General features: G+C 36.8%; 1 protein-coding gene across 2 annotated transcripts in view; it reads left to right on the top strand.

Annotated features, from left to right (window-relative positions):
• ST8SIA1 (ST8 alpha-N-acetyl-neuraminide alpha-2,8-sialyltransferase 1) overlaps window positions 1-16,279 on the top strand; it is a 156,388-nt gene extending 140,109 nt beyond the window's left edge. For both annotated transcript variants that reach the window (XM_082352008.1, XM_082352009.1), the window contains one exon: window positions 7,770-16,279. In XM_082352008.1, the coding sequence (XP_082208134.1) occupies window positions 7,770-8,256 (487 nt within the window). In that variant the 3' untranslated portion in view covers window positions 8,257-16,279. The remainder of the gene's footprint in view (window positions 1-7,769) is intronic.
• The last annotated feature ends 1,057 nt before the right edge of the window (window positions 16,280-17,336 follow it).

Here is a 17,336-nt window from a genome sequence, read left to right as displayed (position 1 = left end):
CTTGGTTGCTTCCAAGTTTTGACAATTATGAATAAAGCTGCTATACGTACACGTGTACAAGTTTTTATGTGGACATAAGTTTTCAACATCTTTGAGTTGAAGGAGCATGATTGCTGGATGGTGTGGTAAGAGTATGCTTAATTTTGTAAGAAACCACCAAACTGTCTTCCAAAGTGTCTGTACCATTTTGTATTCCCAACAGCAGTGAATGAGAATCCCTGTTACTTCACATCCTCACAAGTATTTGGTGTTGTCAGTGTTCTGGATTTTGGCCATCCTCATAGATGGGTAGTGGTATCTCATCGTTGCTTTCATTTGAATATCGCTGATAATGTATGATGTGGAACATCTTTTCATATGCTTATTTGCCATCTGGTGAGATGTCAGAGTCTTTGGCCCATTTTTTAATTGAGTTGTTTGTTTTCTTATTGTTGAGTTTTAGCAGTTCTTTGTATATTTTAGATAACAGCTCTTTATCAGCTGCATCTTTTGCATATATTTTCTCCCAGGCTGTGGCTTGTCTTCTCATTCTCCTGACATTGTTTTTCACAGAGCAGAAGTTCTTAATTTTAATGAAGTCCAGCTTATCAATTATTTCTTTCATGGATTGTGCCTTTGGTGTTTTATCTAAAAAGTTATCGCCATACTCAAGGTCGTCTAGATTTTCTCTTGCATTGTCTTCTAGGAGTTTTATAGTTTTGCATTTTACATTTAGGTTTATGTTCCATTTTGAGTTAATTTTTGTGAAGGGTGTAAAGTCTGTGTCTAGATTCATTTTTTGGCATGTGGATGTCCACTTGCTCCAGCACCATTTGTTAAAATGACTGTCTTTGTTCCACTGTATTGCCTTTGCTCCTTTGCCAAAGATCACTTTGCTCCTTTGTCAAAGACCCACTGTATTTATGTGGGTCTATTTCTGGGCTCCCCATTCTGTTACATTGATCTATTTATTCTTTTACCAATTCCATACTGTCTTGATTTCTGTACCTTTATAGTAAGTGTTGAAGTTGGGTAGTGTCAGTCCTCCAACTTCATTCTTCTCCTTCAATATTGTATTGGCTACTCAGTCTTTTGCCTCTCCATATAAATTTTAGAATCAATTTGTTGATATCCACAAAAGAACTTGCTGGGATTTTGATTGGGGTTGTACTGAATCTATAAATCAAGTTGGGAAGAACTGACATCTTGAGAATATTGAGTCTTCTTATTTGTAAACATGTGATGTCTCTCCATTTATTTAGTTCCTCGATTTTTATTTAGTTCATTAGAGTTTTGTAGTTTTCCTCACATAGATCTTGTACATATTTTGTTAGATTTATGCCTAAGTATTTCATTTTGGGGGTTGCTAGTATAAATTGTATTGTGTTTTTAATTTCAAATTCCACTTGTTATTACTGATATATACGAAAGCAACTGACTTTTGTATATTAACCCTGTATCCTGCAACCTTATTAGTTCCAGGAGCATTTTCAATTCTTTCAGATTTTCTACGTGTCATCTGAAAAGACAGTTTTATTTATTCCTTCTCAATCTGTATACCTTTCACTTCCTTTTCATATCTAATTGTATTAACAATGACTTCCAGTATAATGTTGAAAGTAGTGGTGAGATCCTTGACTTGGAGACATCCTTGACTTGTTCCCAGTGTTAGTGGGAGAGCTTCAAGTTTCTCACCATAAAGTATTATGTTAGGTGTAGGTTTTTTATAGATATTTTTATCAAACTGAGGAAGTTCTCTCCTAGTTTAACTATGGATTTTTAGAAGTTGATCTAGACTTTATTGGTTTTAATAAATAATTTTTCAGTTGGTTCTCTTATATATTCAGATAGGTAATTATATCATCTGTAAATATTGATTTCCCCTTGTAAACATACTTGAAATATGTTTTCCAGTGCAGTATGTATATTTTTATGTGGTTGATGATCTGGACTTTATGATAATAATTGTTTTAATATATTTATGTATATATATCATACTATATATTTTCTTTTGTGACATAACATGTGGTCATTTTAGAAACTTTCAATCATGTTTTAAAACAATAGACATTTTAAAATTAAAGACTTAATTATGATTGTGGGTTTGTGAATACCTATCCATCTGAATTTTAATCCGTTTTGCTAAATATATTTTGAAACTATCTTGTTAGGTGCATAAAGTTTCTTGACTGTTACACTTTTGGGTGGTATTGTTCATTGGATCAATATACATTAGTTTATATTTTTAATTTATTTTATTGAAGTATAGTTGATTTACAATGTTTTGTTAATTTTTGCTGTACAGCAAAGTGATTCAGTTATACATATATATTCTTTATTTTCTATTTTTATGATTTAAAAAATTTAATATCTATTTTACCAGAATATTATGTGTATAATACATAGTTTTCAAGATCAAATAATACAACTGCTTTCAAATAGAAAGCAGCAATCTCCTGTCATACACTCCCCCAAGAAATGTTCCAAGGCCTTCAACTTCTCTAGCTGATTTTTCTCTAGTTACATTTTAAAGCAGCATGCTTAATTGCAATTAAAATTTTTTTCCATTTATCTATAGATTTCTTATGGAAAAATTAAGATTTTTCTCTCTTAAAGTGCTCCTCACAGCACCACTCCCCCATACACACTTACACTTTCTTGATCTCTCAATACAGATATATCACAATCAAATCAATAGTCAGTGCTTACCTTAGTGTCTATCTAAGTACTGTTCACATCTGAGACAAAAAGTCTATTACAAGTATTTAATATTCAGTTCAACTTTTAATTTTTCCCCAGAGTAAATAAAGACTTTCCATGCAACAGTCACTAATTCATCTCCAGACTCCCATTAGAGTTTAGAGCTGCAAATCTTCTTTCATTACTCCCAACATGCTAGTCTGTCAGGGTCACTTTTTTGTTATTGAGACATCCTTTTATTTATTCATTTATTTTTTTGTTAGCATGTGGTATTTGTTTTTCTCTTTCTGACTTACTTCACTATGTATGACAGACTCTAGATCCATCCACCTCACTACAAATAACTCAATTTCTTTTTATGGCTGAGTAATATTCCATTGTATACATGTGCCACATCTTCTTTATCCATTCATCTGTCGATGGACACTTAGGTTGCTTCCATGTCCTGGCTATTGTAAATAGAGCTGCACTGAACATTGTGGTACATGACTCTTTTTCAGTTATGGTTTTCTCAGGGTATACGACCAGTAGTGGGATTGCTGGGTCATTTGGTAGTTCTATTTTTAGTTTTTAAAGGAACCCCCATACTGTTCTCCATAGTGGCTGTATCAAGTTACATTCCCACCAACAGTGCAAGAGGGTTCCCTTTTCTCCACACCCTCTCCAGCATTTATTGTTTGTAGATTTTTTGATGATGGCCGTTCTGACTGGTGTGAGGTGATACCTCATTGTAGTTTTTATTTGCATTTCTCTAATGATTAGTGATGTTGAGCATCCTTTCATGTGTTTGCTCGCAATCTGTATATCTTCTTTGGAGAAATGTCTATTTAGGTCTTCTGCCCATTTGGGGATTGGGTTGTTTGTATTTTTAATATTGAGCTGCATGAGCTGTTTGTAAATTTTGGAGATTAATCCTTTGTCAGTTGCTTCAATTGCAAATATTTTCTCCCATTCTGAGGGTTGTCTTTTCATCTTGTTCATGGTTTCCTTTGCTGTGCAAAAGCTTTTAAGTTTCATTAGGTCCCATTTGTTTATTTTTGTTTTTATTTCCATTTCTCTAGGAGGTGGGTCAAAAAGGATCTTGCTGTGATTTATGTCATAGAGTGCTCTGCCTATGTTTTCCTCTAAGAGTTTTATAGTGTCTAGCCTTACATTTAGGTCTTTAATCCATTTTGAGTTTCTTTTTTTGTATGGTGTCAGGGAGTGTTCTAATTTCATTCTTTTACATGTAGCTGTCCAGTTTTCCCAGCACCACTTATTGAAGAGGCTGTCTTTTCTCCATTGTATGTTCTTGCCTCCTTTATCAAAATAAGGTGACCATATGTGCCTGGGTTTATCTCTGGGCTTTCTATCCTGTTCCATTGATCTACATTTCTGTTTTTGTGCCAGTACCATACTGTCTTGATTACTGTAGCTTTGTAGTATAGTCTGAAGTCCAGAAGCCTGATTCCTACAGCTCCATTTTTCTTTCTCAAGATTGCTTTGGCTGTTCAGGGTCTTTTGTGTTTCCATATAAATTGTGAAATTTTTTGTTCTAGTTCTGTGAAAAATGCCAGTGGTAGTTTGATAGGGATTGCATTGAATCTGTAGATTGCTTTGGGTATTAGAGTCATTTTCACAATGTTGATTCTTCCAATCCAAGAACATGGTATATCTCTCCATCTGTTGGTATCATCTTTAATTTCTTTCATCAGTGTCTTATAGTTTTCTGCATACAGGTCTTTTGTCTCCTTGGGTAGGTTTATTCCTAGGTATTTTATTCTTTTTGTTGCAGTGGTAAATGGGAGTGTTTCCTTAATTTCTGTTTCAGATTTTCATTATTAGTGTGTAGGAATGCAAGAGATTTCTGTGCATTAATTTTATATCCTGCTACTTTACCAAATTCATTGATTAGCTCTAGTAGTTTTCTGGTAGCATCTTTAGGATTCTCTATGTATAGACATCCTTTTAGAAACTATCTTTTTCTCTCATAGAATCTGATTGATGGCTTTCTCAGCCTGCTGTGTAAACTGTCTTCCTGGAGATTTCCTTTACCTGAATCCATCTGTTGTTATATGTTCTAATTACTAACAGCTCTTTCTTATTACCTAAATTATTTTTTTTCATTTTATAGCATCTAAGTCTTAGTTCATGGGTGCAAATATTAATTAATAATTAATATTTCTAAACAAACTAATTATAGACTTTTAAGAGTTTTCTTCTGCCTCTTTAATGATCTTGGTTTTTTCCGAGTTCTTTCGTTCTTCCATGCTGTTCTCTGACTTTTGTGTTGGAGGCTTTCCTTCAATGTCTTCTGATCTTGACTATCTGTTCTTGTTTGGAGACTGGAAGCTCTGTGCAGAGACTGGACCTGTTGACAGGTGAGCTTCACTCTCAGTTGAAGAGAAGGTAGCAAGCTGGCTTTCTCTTGGGTGACTCCCAAGTGTCATAATCTACAGGTCTCTCTCTTGGCCCTCCATTGGCCTGGCTGCCAATACTGTATGAGTTGAAAAGAATCCCCAGTTTCCTGTGGGTTGGGCCAGGTATCATCTGGGCACACAACCACTGTTCCTCCCTAGAGGCTGACACTCCCTCTCCACTATACACAGCGATAATTGGCCAGTGCAGGATTTTAGAGTTCAACCCACCTGCATGTTCCTGCTGCCCTATAATCTGAACAATAACCTTGTTGATTGTTCCAAGACACCCACCTTCTCCAGTATCTCCTGCCTTAAGGAATAGGGCACAACTACCTTTTAGAGCAATGCTTGGTAAATTAGTTTATGTTTTGCTTTCCTTCTATAAGCTTTCTGTTTTCAGAAGTATTCCAGATGTGGGGATTGACTGAAGGTTTTCCTTCTTTTCTTTTTTTAGGATAAATGTAGATTTTTTTTTTAAAAAAACATCTTTTCTCTTATTTCTAGAGATTTGCTCTAGGAGGGAGAGCTGGGCCCTTACCTTCCCTGATTCTATTCAGTTTGCATCTTGACTGGCAACCTGAAGCTGAACATTTTAACATTTTATTAATCACAATTGAAAAATTAGAAGATGTAAAGAAAGAGATGGTGAGGGAAAGATGCAGAGAGTTAGATAGCTTACATTGATGGTGTCTATCTTCTAAATAAGTATAGCCCCCGGACACCTGCATCAGAATCAGCAGGGAATGCTGGGTAAAAATTCAACTCCCTGTATCACTCTCATCAGAATCTAGGAATCTGTGATACAGGTTATTCTAACTAAAGTTTGAGAACCATAGTTCAAATGAAGTAGGAAGTTATCTGCAGGGTGTATCTACACGATTAGGAAAGTGTTAGCGAGCAGCAAATATGGGCGGGCAATGGAGAGAATAAAAGAATTATTAAGCAGAGCCTATTGAAGTTGGGAAGCAGGAGTTTGTGTTGGAGAGGCTGGCCCAGCTCCAGAGTATGGATCAGTGTCTTCCATGCCTTCTTTTAGGGTAAAGTTATTGCACCTAAAAACCCTGTTGTCACTTCTCTGTCAGAGCCCAGGGAAAATTGCTAAGACAGGCTGCTGAATCAAGGACATGAAGAAAACTTGAGCAATTTCCCTTCCTTTGGGCTTTAGAAGCACATCTTTCTTGGCAGGCAGAGTTCATAACATTGATTGCGACATAAAATCCTGTGGATTTGTGTATTCAGAATTTCAGTTTCACATATTTCTGATGAGCCCTGCCAACCTGTCAGGCCAGACTTCCCTCTGCTGGTAGTGGCTCAATTCCATTCTCAAATGCTGCTTCTTCACCTGCACGTAACCCAAGATAGGTGACTTCCGTTTGTGAAAGAACAAGAAGTTACAAGGCACTCACTGTCTTTTTGTCTTTTTTCACTTGACCTACATCAGCAACCTCTTAACTGGTCTCCAGGCCACCAGCCTCTTCCTTCCCCAGATCACCAGAGTCACTTTTTTTGACACAGATGATTGACAACTAAACAAATGATGAAATATTTGTAATCCAGATAGTAAGTGCTCTAAGTACTCACTGCTGTGAAGGTTCTCAGTCATCACAGAGTGCAGCCCAAACAAATTAGAGATGCAAGGGTTTTGGCAACACACCTCATCTCCCATCACTGCCTCCACAATCCCTGTCTCGCTCGTTCCAGGGACACAGAATCCTCATCATTGCTTCAGGACACTGCACCCTTGCCTATGACCAAAGTGTCCTTTATAGTTTAGTGGTTGTTCTTCCTGTTGTTCCCCTAAGGAGATGTATTTAAATGTCATCCCCTCTCTGTAGCTTTCTTGGAACCCACTCTATCTCTCCCAAGGCAGAATTATTTTTTCATCTGTATTCCATAGTAATTTAGACAAATATCAACGGTCGCACTTAGAACATTATATTGTGCTCACTTATATTTTTGTTTCACAATTGCACTGGAATTTCCTGAGATTAAAAATCGGGTCATTAAAATTTTACTTCCCCAATGCCTGATGCATAGGATGTGTACCATTAATTTTAGCTGAATACATTTGAATCAGAGATCCTCTTTCTATGTAATCCAAACTGAAAGAACATAGGAAAGTGGAGTTCTTTGGAGCAAGCAATATGGGCAACTCTTAGTGGCATTTTATAATAGAGACAAGTCTTTCTTTTTCCATGTAATATTATAATATAGCATTCACTGATTAAGCTGCATACTTATAGAATTTCAATGGTAAGAAGTATCTTAGAAGTGATTCCTTTGATTTGCAGATGAGAAAACCAGTCCTGTGCTTATGTCTACCACATAAGTAGCTTTTATCAAAAGCCTATCCAACAACCAACAATCTTTGTGAATTCATGAGTATTAAATCATTTTTACATTCCAGGCAAGTAAATTCTAAAAGAGAACAAAATGTACAATGCATTTTAGTTCAGAGGGCATCTCATTAAAGAATCTTAACTGGAGTTTAAGATGTTGCGGTGGGGAAAAGTCAGGCTACTTGATGAGAGATAACTGGTAAGTTCAAAGGTGGATTTTAAATACAAGAGAAGTGTTTTTCTTGTTTTTTGCTGAGATGATATGAGCTATCAGGGCCATCAGAAGAATGGTAGAGTGGGTATTGATGAGTTTCTTTTCTCCAGGTTTAATTGAGCTTCTTCTTTTTGATAGGTTTCAGAACCTGCTGTGGTCCAGAAAGACGTTTGTGGACCACATGAAAGTGTATAACCACAGTTACATCTACATGCCTGCCTTTTCTATGAAGACGGGAACAGAGCCATCCCTCCGGGTTTATTACACACTGTCAGATGTTGGTGCCAATCAAACAGTGCTCTTTGCCAACCCCAACTTTCTGCGTAGCATTGGGAAGTTCTGGAAAAGTAGGGGAATTCATGCCAAGCGCCTGTCCACAGGACTGTTTCTGGTGAGCGCGGCCCTGGGCCTCTGTGAAGAGGTGGCCATCTACGGCTTCTGGCCCTTCTCTGTGAATATGCATGAACAACCCATCAGCCACCACTACTATGACAATGTCCTGCCCTTTTCTGGCTTCCATGCCATGCCGGAGGAATTTCTCCAACTCTGGTATCTTCATAAAATTGGTGCACTGAGAATGCAGTTAGACCCATGTGAGGACACCTCACTCCCACCCACTTCCTAGGGACTGTGGAAAAAGAAAGGACTGAGCCAGGGTATTTTTGTTAGGTTTTCTACGTGATTCCAAAAGGGAATGGTCAGGTCGTTTCATGGATTTGCGTGGGCCACTTGGAAAAAACGACAACAAAAACTCAAGGAGAACTCTACTTTTACTGCTGGCTGGAAGGACAAAAAAAGAAGTGAAATGTCCTATGAAATCTTTTATAGCACATGGTGGATGTGCAACTAGTAACATGCTGATGAAATGATGTTGGTAAACCACATTTTCATGGTTCAAATAGCGATGGTACAGTTCACAAACAAGACAAAACTCTAGTTGTTGAAGCTGAGGAATTAATCAAGGTATAGTAAATGAAATGCCAGGGTAAAAGTGTTAGTGATTATCAACATGAACTGGCTTAATTTAAAAAAAAAAAAAACTATCTTATTAAGACTAACATTAGAACTCTATAGGTTTTTAAAAAATTATTATTTATTTTTGCCTTATTTAAAGGCAGTGAGTAGGTGATGGGGTAGATTTTAAAAATCCCTTACTGAATAATATGGATCCAAAATGCTACAGCTGATTATTGTGATTTGTTGAACCAAGTCTATGTTAACTAGAGTTCCCTTCCCTTCCATTTAAAAAATGTTAAATAAGAATGACCTCCTCCCCTTTTGTCAGGTCTACTTAGACAATGTGAAGCATTGTTGAATTTAGTCTGGGTTGATTCATTGTCAGGATGAAGAGCCACTTTCCCTCCTCAGAATTTAGGGCATAAACTCAATTTTAGGTGTGCATTATGTAACCTGTTTGCATTATTATTATTTTAGTGCAAAAAACTGCAAATGTGAGTGCATTATTTATTTGCAAATTGGCAGAATTGTCTTCATAATTTAATGTTTGGAGATGAAGTAAAGCACAATGACGTAAAGCTTAGTCTCTGGAAGATAGATTGGAAGGCATATCCTTTTCTATCTACCATGGTATGTTCCCTGCAAGATAAAGAATATGCATGCACACATAAAAGAATGCATATATTTGTGTACCCTCTTACATAGACTCTCACACACACACTGTTAAACAAAGCTCATTCCTGTGTGATTATGAAAGCCGAACCCACATGACCTGGGATGGCAAAAATCTGTAACTGGTGTTGGAGAGCTACAAATGCATTATGTACTACCTACTACACCTTGATATGAGAGAAGCCAGCTTAATGCATGCTGCTGTAATGCTCAAACCAGTATGAGATGCAAGCCTTACCCCCAAATCACTCCAAATGAGCAGAATTGGTTTAGTCATGTGACTCTTCCCAACATCTCATGAGTAAGTCCTGTGTTAAGCATGGTCATCAAGCATGGTTCACACCAGTAAAGGGATGTGAATTAGTAGCTGTTTATTTCCTTAGTAACAGGTAGGACTGCTTAGAAGGCTTGTTACCTCAGCTTCGACACAACTGCACACAAACTCCGTTGACAGATTACAAGCCAAATGTGTTTACATATAAGAGAAAGGTAAAAGAAACCTCACATGGTCTTTGTGCTTTGGGATGCCTTAATCTAAAAGGAGACAGTAGAAATCACTAACTTATTTTTAAGTGTCACCAAAATGTAGGTAAACTGTACCCAAAAGTTCTGCTTCATTTTTAATGGTAGAAACTTAGTATACAATATAGACTAAAACAGTTAAACAGGTGGCAGTTTTTGGTGGGTTAATTTAAGAGATACCAAGATAAAAAAAGCCCTTGGAAAAATTCTACATCATTGGAATAGCCAATTTCTAAATATGATTGAATATTGAGGTTATTATAGAGATCAACAGTTAAAATACGGCTGGTTGACATAACACAGATTCTGTTGATATTTAGAAAGTTAAGAATTTGAGAGTATTGATTCTCTGCAGATCTCATTTGCTCTTTTGATCCTATTTGGCAACAAAAATGTAATGAGAATGTACTGTGAGGGAGTTGCATTAAATATTCGCTATGTGTACAACCCTGAATATATTTCCTCTTTTGAGCTATTGTTATTACTTAATAACTACCTTAAAAAGGAATATATTTTTAGCTATATGTTTCATCAAAATATAAAAGGCCTAACAAAAAACATACATAAAAGTTAATAAAATATGTATCACTCAGATTAGTGCTTTAATTATTAAAATTGTTCAGATGTAACTAATGAGCTCCATAGCACCCATGTGTCACAGTTCCACTGGAGATGCCTTCTGGAAATTTTACATCTTATGATTCCTGGGCTAGGTTTATGCAATAGATTTGTACAGTGGTTAGTCTATACATTTGGGGTTTCTGAAAGGCAAAACAGAAATGGCCCAAATCGATAAAGTGTAATTAGATCAGGGCTTCTTAACGGGGTGATTCCCCTCCCCCATCTGGTGACACTTGGCAATGTCTGGAGACATTTTTGATTGTCATGATTTGGAGGGTGCTGCCAGCATCTAGTGGATAGAGGCCCAGGATCCTGCTAAACATCCTACAATGCACAGAGCAGCGCCCCCTGCCCCCCCAACAAAGAATTCCCCACTTGAAAATGCCAGTAGTGCCAAGGTTGAGAAACCCTGGATTAGACCAAAGTGATATTTTGATTGTTCCATATTGTCTTCAGTTAAGGATACACATACATGCTCTCATCATTCAAAGTAGGACTGCAATTTAATGAGAATGTTTTCTTAGAGTAGGTTACAGTTTGGCATTATTTTATAGTGGTAATTCTTAAGTATGCCATACATATTCCCTTTTCTGTGGTTAGATAGATGTGTCTAAACCTAGGAGTTTTGAGTGTCTGTGTGTGTGTACGTGTGTGTAGCATAAAGTTATATATATCCATCCTTATTGAAATATGTGTTTTCCTAAGTGAGGATCTTTCTAGAATTATCTTTCAGAGTACTCTGGCATACTCTATTACTCTTAAGAAGTTGAATTCTTTTTTATTTTTTTCATCTTTATTGGAGTATAATTGCTTTACAATGTTGTGTTAGTTTCTGCTGTACAAAATGAATCAGCTATACGTATACATATATCCCCATATCTCCTCCCTCTTGCGTCTCCCTCCCATCCTCCCTATCCCACCCCTCTAGGTCATCACAAAGCACCGAGCTGATCTCCCTGTGCTATGCAGCTGCTTCCCACTAGCTATCCATTTTACATTTGGTAGTGTATATATGTCAATGCTACTCTCTCACTTCGTCCCAGCTTCCCCTCCCACCCCCCACCTTCGTGTCCTCAGGTCTGTTCTCTATGTCTGCGTCTTTATTCCTGCCCTGCCACTAGGTTCATTAGTACCATTTTTTTAGATTCCATATATATGCATTAGCATACTGTATTTGTTTTTCTCTCTCTGACTTACTTCACTCTGTATGACAGACTCTAACTCCATCCACCTCACTACAAATAACTCAATTTCGTCCCTTTTGATGGCTGAGTAATATTCCATTGTATATATGTGCCACATCAAGAAGTTGAATTCTAAACTCCCATTATTTTATTTTGTTTATTTGAAATTGAGACCTTCAGAATTGGACCTCTTTGTCAAATTTGGTTGATTACATTTTAATATTACTGACCCTTAAGATGCAGCTCAGAAGAGATTCAAGTTATGGCAGACACATTTAATACAAAAGTATTTCATCATTTTTGATGTATCTGCCAAGAGAAGATGTCACCCTCTGACATCAGTGTAATTTTTAAATTGCTTTTTAGTGACAAAAATGTCACTAAATGTCCATGGGGATAAAAGAGGGGTTGAAGAGACTGAAAATGAGTACCTGATGTGAATTTTTATTTTTATTAGCTCCAACTGGAGAATTGCACTGATGTTAAGGATAACCTCTGTTTGATTTTAATTAGACTTTGGTCAAATGAAGATGCCTAAAGGATTAAGTCACTCCATAACAAAGAAAAGTAATTTTTTATATGAAAGATTTCTATATGGAAGAGGACACTGGACACATATGCTTTATATAGAGTATTTGACCAAGTTTATACAACATTGTGCATCTAAACTGTAAGTAACACAGGAAGTTAAGGAGTGTTTCCTGGATTTTGTTTCTGTATAATTCACTTTTAGCTATTTTAACAAGGGCAAATGATCCAAAATGATCCAATGATCCAAAGTGACATGTTCAAACAGTACTCTGTGTTTAGCTTTGTGATGTTTTATGCCCTTTTCTGGGGTAAAAACCTTGTTTAGGTTAAATATAACTTGTACCTGAAGCAATGGGCAACATGGCTTAAAAATCTACCTGGAAAATAACTGGGAAAATCCTAGGACTCTGAATTTTCCAAAAATATTCTGAGATTAGTCAAAAGATTTACAGGAATGTTACAGATAATTTCAAATAGAAATGATATCAATAACATTTCTTCTTGTCGGCAACTACGGTAGGTTGTGATTTTATTATATACCACCTCCTATTTCTCTGTTTTGAAAATCAGCCACCTAGAGTTTTCATTTCTATGTTTAAAAATACTGACTTTGTGAAATTTTTAACTGATAAATCCTTGTTAGGAGGGGCCTAAGAGGAAAAAAATGTCACAGTCCCCTGAAAACTTCAGGAAATGCTTACTGTGTTGTATAAAAACTTTCCCACCAGAACCAGGTAATAACTGCTCTCTGTAGAGTTTCAAAGATCAAGAGCTATAAGGACGTTTGTGGGAACTTGAGGATGAGCATGTGGAGGAATGTCTTGAGAACAATACTGTGCTTTTTATTTCTTCATCTTCCCAGTGTAGAGGTCTCCTCTGAGATGATCTGATTTTAGTGGGCACACAGCAGGGATGGAAGTGTGCAGACAACTCCGAGGCACCTGCAACACAGGTCAAGCCTCTTACAAAGTGAGCAGTAACAACAACTAAATACAAGTAGCAATTTTGGCAACTTCCGTGAATTGAGTGCTGGGACAAGGAAGAGGCAAGTCGAAAGGAGGAAAAATGCAATCCCTGTGCTCTCCGGATACAAAGGGTCAGAGAAGTCTCTGCCCTTGGCCTTGGCTTTCCAGCACTCTCTATCTCTGTCCACTATCAAGGAAGCTGGCCTGGCTCCGGGGTCAAGCTAGTAGCCTTGTGACTAGAGAGTTGGTGTGGAAATTTGCTGAGATGCTTAAACTTGTGCTCTCTAAATTTGGGTGTCTTGTGACAGATTTCTGGTCATCCTGACCTGATTATGGCCTTGCCAGTGTTTATTAAAAACAGAGCTTTTTTTCTCTACTCTGATGCATTTTCTGAGTTCTTGAAGCTGGGAAGATAGCACATATTCTACTAGTTCTCTAGTAGCCTAGAGAAAGTTCTATAGCCTCTTTGAAAACCCTGGAGACTCATCCAAAGGCATCCTGAAGCCTAGACTGTCTGTTTATAAAATCCTAAATATGAAGCCGCAGTGTTTAGGTTGAGCACCATAAAATTCCTATTTTGTAAGTGAAAGGAGATTTGTGTGAGTCTGCAATTGCTATAACCTTTTTTCTTCTTAGCATAAGAAAATGGATACTACTGGCTTTACCCCCAGCCTAGGCTTCTCTGAAGTTTTTACCTACATCCTAGGGGTGAGAGATTGAAATAAATACATAAATGGAAAATTCATTCAAACATAACACAAAAATTCTGCTTGTCATTGCAATAAAGAAAAATATACGCTTCTGTCTCCTTCTGATTTTCTGGTGCCAGCATTTCTGATTTCTTCCATCTCTAACTAATAAGGAGTAAATAACTTACTATAAATTGACTTACAATACCTGTGAGCATTTGTATGATAGCCAAAGCCCATAACTATAACTTTTTAAAGCACAAAAGAGGAATTATATTTTGGTTATGGTCACTAATTTACCTACCTCCTGTGTTTGTATTGATCTCTACATTGTGCTAAAATTCTTTCTGACTTGCTTTCCTATTGAAGCTGTGGGATAGAATCAATGATGCGAAGCTATCTGGGAGTTTTATAGAATAGTATCTAAATATATTGATCATGTCTCTTTCTGCTTCTATGTAATTAGATTTTCTCCAGTTATTTGTCATTTTAAAAGCTTATGTTTCACATGATACCAATAAACATCTAAGAGATGTGATTTTTATCCAGGGCAGAGAAAGTCAGGAGATAGGTATGTCTGTTTTTCTCTACATAGTAAGAGAAATGGAGAATTGTAATCTTAAAAAAGAGGTTTAACCAAAATGAAAAAGATACAGATAAAAATCAGGGCTTTAATGGAGAGGGACCACTGGGAAGGATCTTAGTGTGCAACAAAGAGAGAGCACAGAGGCTGCTGTCCTTGTGTCAGCCTCAAGAACCTTTTCAAAACATTTTAAAGGAAATACATTGTCATGCAGTTGTTATGGCTAATGATGGAAAGACAGTAGAGAAAGCACGTGAGACTGTGAGATGCTTAGGGAGAAAAGCAGAAGTGGCACTTATTTACCTACTTGGACCCTCACGGTCTAAATGCTACCCCCCTTTCTGCCCTCTCCAAGTTGGGCTTTCCTTGGTGTCTGAGCCTGAATATGTAAACACTCCCATTCTCACACCCCTCTTCCATCTCCACTTTGATGCGTACTCCCAAAATAAGATTATTTAGATCTTTTATCATGATGCAGCAGTGATAGTAGGAAGTGTTACCTTGAACTTGACCCTTTGAAACATGATCACCCTATGCTCTGCAGAGTTAGCTTTAGTCCACTGCTCCCAAAATTTTACCTCAGTAAAAGGCTTTTATATTCATGATTATTTAGGCAGACATAGATGTATTTTCTCCCCTGTGTTCTAGTGTAAACACACACACACACACCCCTTGCATTAGTTATGCCCATTGAAAAGAAAAAGATGGCTGACCTTGTGGGGGGTGGCAGAGGGTGCCTTAACTTTTTCTGGCTTGGCTCCCACTTCCTTGTGTATTTCCTTCATGTACCCCATCACTCTAGAGGTGTAACCATGTTTGTTCCAAGTTGTATCTTTATCATCAGCAAGAACTCTTATAAGTGTAGTGAATGTGACTATTTTATATAAATGCACAATAGTATATAGGCCTTGGAGACGTCTGATAATAGTATGTAAATATCCTTTGTTGAAGTAGTAGAACCTTCTCATAGGGAACGCCTTAGGTGATAGCCACAGGAGGACACATAGACTAAAAATGTTTGTTTTTCCAGCAAATTGTAGCATTCGTGGAATCAAGGAAACAATTTTTTTTTCTGTTTCTCATTCATTCTTTAGCACCAATCCTTTGGGCTTTCTTGTTGGTAGGTTGCTAGAGACAACTCTTTCATAATATATAGGATTCACAATTTGTGATGATTGATGGCCTCTGGGGTACATCAAAGTCAGAGACACTAGAAGGAAGGGGGCGAGAACAGACAAGGAGAGCTCCATTAAAAACTTGCCTAAATTTTTAAAAGTCTGGAACATGATTAGAACTCCAGTTAACCATACAACATAGTTAGTCTGAAAAGCTTTGAAAAAGAAAGTTTCTCTTTAACTCAATGGTTGCACATTATATAGTATTCCACATGTATGCAAGCTGTTTTTCAAGAGCAAATTTGCAGAGACTGGGGCTAAGAAAAAAATAGAAAAATTCAAATGTTCTTCCATGTACAGTAGTCTAAAAGTCCATAGATGCAGTAATTCTGGAAAAGATGTTAGATTAGACCATAAAATTGAAATAACTTTTGAAGTGTACCTGGAATTACTTCTTCCTAATAAAACCAAGCTCCACTGGCAGTAGGTGTGGGGAAAATCTGTGCTCTTCATTTCTTCTCTTTTTAGTTTCATAGAATATGTAGCAGGTAAGAAAAAACTTTAATTGGTACTTTTTATAGTATGACTTGAGAAAAACAGTATCTCTGTTGGTTCTGCTGAGTTGTTCTTTCCACAGAATTTAAATGCAATGTCATAGGAGGAGGTTTGCTGTAAAAACATGCCTTTTTCTTTGCTGTGTTCATTGTAATTATGGCTGGTACTGGGAAGGTTCAGTAAGTCTCAATTTCTCTACCTCCCTTACTTGGAGAAATTTTGGAAATGTACCCTGTGAATAAAATGATTTTTTTTATAGCTTGTGAAGTCTTTTTATTTCCCAGAAGCGTGTGGGTAATTCTATTTCCTTTTCTTTTCTTCCTTTATTTTGTATTCATATCAGCTACACTGATTTTTTCTTCTGGGTGAAAACTCATGCTACTTAGAAAATTATTTTAGAAATACAGAATTATAAATGCTATGAATAGGATATAAGGACATTATTTGTACTTTTTATGCAGGTGAAAGGCACTATCTACTGGGCAAAGTAAAGTAGAAAGAATATTGAACATTTATTTAACACGGTATATGGACATGAGCCTACTTTTTCCAGGGATAACATTTTTCCTTCACACAATGAGTCATTATCGGTATGCGTGCCCTAGAGATACTTTAATAAATTTCTAACAGGATTCAAAATATTTAGGTTCAGTGACTTTGACAAGCCTAAGTGTGCCTTCTTGTCTGAATTATTTAGATAATTGCTTCAAACTCCCATTTACCTTGAACTCTCGTGGCCCCATTCTGCCACTTTCTCAAGAGGGAGAGATACCAGAAAAAGTCACCTTGGTCCATCCTTTACCATACATTTCTCCTCAGAAATTGGTCAAGGTGCTTTGTGCAGATCTCCTTATTAATTCTCTGACTTCATTCTCATATAACAGCTTTTTTGGACTAAAGCTATTTTAGGAAAGGACATTCTATTACCTAATGTTAAATCTTCATGAGGTTTAGCTGAATCATTTGGGGGAAAAGGGCAGAGCTCCAGCATAAATGTGGGTTGCTCTAGTCTATTCTCAGATCACATGAGGAAAACAGATCTCACTTGTTTTCACCAACTATCATTAAGTAAAAAAATCTAGATATTACTGAGTCCTGCTGTTCTACTTTATTTTGGTTTAAGCATTCAAAAACAGATATTAAGAATCCAAAGGCATTAATTACTCAAGAATTCCTAAACCTAAAAAGTGTAATTACGAGTCACAGTCTATATTTTTGCTTGAAAACTTATTATTTGGACATACAGTTAGATTCTTGATGGTATGAAGGACTAAAGATGTAGGATGATTGAATTGAATCTTGTGAAGTTTA

The sequence above is a fragment of the Balaenoptera borealis genome, assembly GCF_965194805.1.
Source record: "Balaenoptera borealis genome assembly, chromosome: 13".
Lineage (NCBI taxonomy): Eukaryota > Metazoa > Chordata > Mammalia > Artiodactyla > Balaenopteridae > Balaenoptera > Balaenoptera borealis.
Note: the sequence above shows the minus strand (reverse complement) of the source record. Positions and strands in the feature narration are given on the sequence as shown.